This window comes from Propithecus coquereli, unplaced genomic scaffold (assembly GCF_000956105.1).
Source record: "Propithecus coquereli isolate 6110/MARCELLA unplaced genomic scaffold, Pcoq_1.0 Scaffold533, whole genome shotgun sequence".
In the NCBI taxonomy this organism is placed as follows: Eukaryota; Metazoa; Chordata; class Mammalia; order Primates; family Indriidae; genus Propithecus; species Propithecus coquereli.
The window spans coordinates 2,699,090-2,701,251 of record NW_012151208.1 but is presented as its reverse complement, the minus strand read 5'-3'; the positions used below and the strand labels follow the sequence as shown (position 1 = coordinate 2,701,251).

The following is a 2,162-nucleotide window of genomic DNA, read 5'->3' as shown; positions in this document are numbered from 1 at the left end:
ATATTTTAATGTATATTCCTCTAGCCCCTTCTCTCTGAATATATGTGCAGATACATGTACATTGTCTTTATTGTATTGCATATCTGAAATCATATAGCATATTTTATTTTTTATCTACCTTTTTCACTCAAGAATGTCTTTCAAAAAAGCACCATATTCTTTTAAGACAGAAGCACCTTTAAAGGAAACTGGATATAACTAAGTGAACCCAAAAATACACAGAAACTGGGAGTAACTTAAAAGTATCAAGAAGTTTTTAATAAATTTGATTTGTAGTTCCTTTTAAGAAGAGTAACCATTTGAAACAAAGAACTTCTATAAATAAATCACATGCAATGGGCATTACTATCTACTAGAGCTAAGCCTGATGTAGATACAAGCTATGTTAGAAAAATAACAGAGACTGCTCACCAGGTCTGAAAAAACAAAAACAGAAACAGAAACAAAGAAAAAGAAAAAGAACAGAGTAGGAAAAACAAGTGTATACATGCTTTTGAATGCAATTTTATTTTAAAGTGCTTTAAAAGATACATCTCTGTGAGGGAGGGGCAACAGAGCAAGCAGGTAAAAAAAGTTAATCAAGCATAATCTTCTCTTCATTCATTTTAAAAATGAGGCAACTTGAATATACATAATGCTATTTAATTATACACTTAAAAATAGTTAAAATGGTATATTTCGTGCTATATGTTTTACCGGGATAATAGAATTTAAAAAAAAAAAAATGAGGCAACTACCATCTCAAAGTTCTTACCTTTCCCTTCTTTTCTCTTGGCAAACCTTCACAATCCTTGACCTCGTGTCCAAACTGATTACAAAGACCACATGGTTTGGGTTTGTTTGGCTTGAATTCTTCTCTAATAATGGTAAAGTTGGGTTCATGTGTAGCAAGGCCAAGCATAATAAGATCAGCTATCAATCAACAATGAGAAAAACACTAAACAGTGAGCACTTTGAGAGGATCCTTACCATAAACAAAGTACTATAAGACACCAACACAAAGAAAAGCCCAAATGAGCACACACGAATGCCCAAAAGCCTAAAATTTCCCAGCAGTTCTCAGTCAACAAGAAGTCCTCCAGATACGTGGACATACAACACAGATTAGCACTCAGGATTAAACACTTGGGAAATTTTCTATTCCAAAGGTACGAGCAGTTAAATTAAAAGATCGAAAAATGTAAAAAAAAAAAATTAAAGACAAGTGATCATTGATCACAGATTAAACAACTCAGTATTAGTTCCCTCTTGAACATAATATAACCAAGGCATTTTAAAATTTCCAGGCAATCATGAATAATCCATTACTACAACCCAACTTGGCAACCTGCCACAATTTAATCCAAAAGAAGCAAATCCCAAAGAAACTTACCATCTGCTCCACATAAACAATGATGAGTATTTGGGTCATGGTTAGGCTGGGCTAAAGAGGGGAGAAATATATATTATTTTTATATAAATATATACCACAGGAATATCACATCTTACCAAATATTTTCTATATGGCTTATCTATTTTCTATTAAGAACATGTAATAAAATACTTAGAAGGTTTACCTCTTTGTCTTCTAATGTAATCCATGATTTTATGTTCTCCTTCACCAGGAGCACTAGCATCAGATAAAATAACCTATTAAAAAAAGTTTTTAACACTTTCAGTTCATCCCCAATTTTCTATAGGCACAAAAATCAAAGGAACTGAGTATCTTAAGAAAAGCTAAGATAATTCTATTAATATTAAGATAGTGTTACTAGTAGGAAAATTTTCTGAATAAAGTGTGTGTGGGTTAAACACCGAACTAGTTTTGGTTAACTTATTACACAGAATGGAAAATAATAAAATGTGTGGATCAGATTTAGGCATGAAAAAAACTGATCAGTTCACAAGTTCCTACTATTTTCACTACCCCCAAGGACAAAGCACCAAACCACATATGCTCTGAGAATAATCAATAAAAGATACAGATTATAATTTACCATAGCTAATTAATAGGGAACAAGCTTAAAAACATGAAAGTTCATTTAAATTTTACTTGAATAGTTATAAGAACATGGCCATTTTTTTTTTGTTGGTTTTTTTGGTTTTTTTTTTGAGACAGAGTCTCACTCTGTTGCCCGGGCTAGAGTGAGTGCCATGGCGTCATCCTAGCTCACAGCAACCTC

The 2,162-nt window shown here is 32.5% G+C and overlaps 1 protein-coding gene across 1 annotated transcript in view; it reads right to left on the bottom strand.

Annotated features, from left to right (window-relative positions):
• The window catches only part of XRN2 (5'-3' exoribonuclease 2), an 84,054-nt gene that overhangs the window by 62,117 nt on the left and 19,775 nt on the right, over positions 1 to 2,162 (bottom strand). The window contains exons 5-8 of the mRNA XM_012657204.1: positions 1,929 to 1,938; positions 1,557 to 1,629; positions 1,373 to 1,423; positions 755 to 912 (exon numbers count right to left, since the gene is read on the bottom strand). Coding sequence (XP_012512658.1) covers positions 755 to 912; positions 1,373 to 1,423; positions 1,557 to 1,629; positions 1,929 to 1,938 — 292 coding nt within the window. The remainder of the gene's footprint in view (positions 1 to 754; positions 913 to 1,372; positions 1,424 to 1,556; positions 1,630 to 1,928; positions 1,939 to 2,162) is intronic.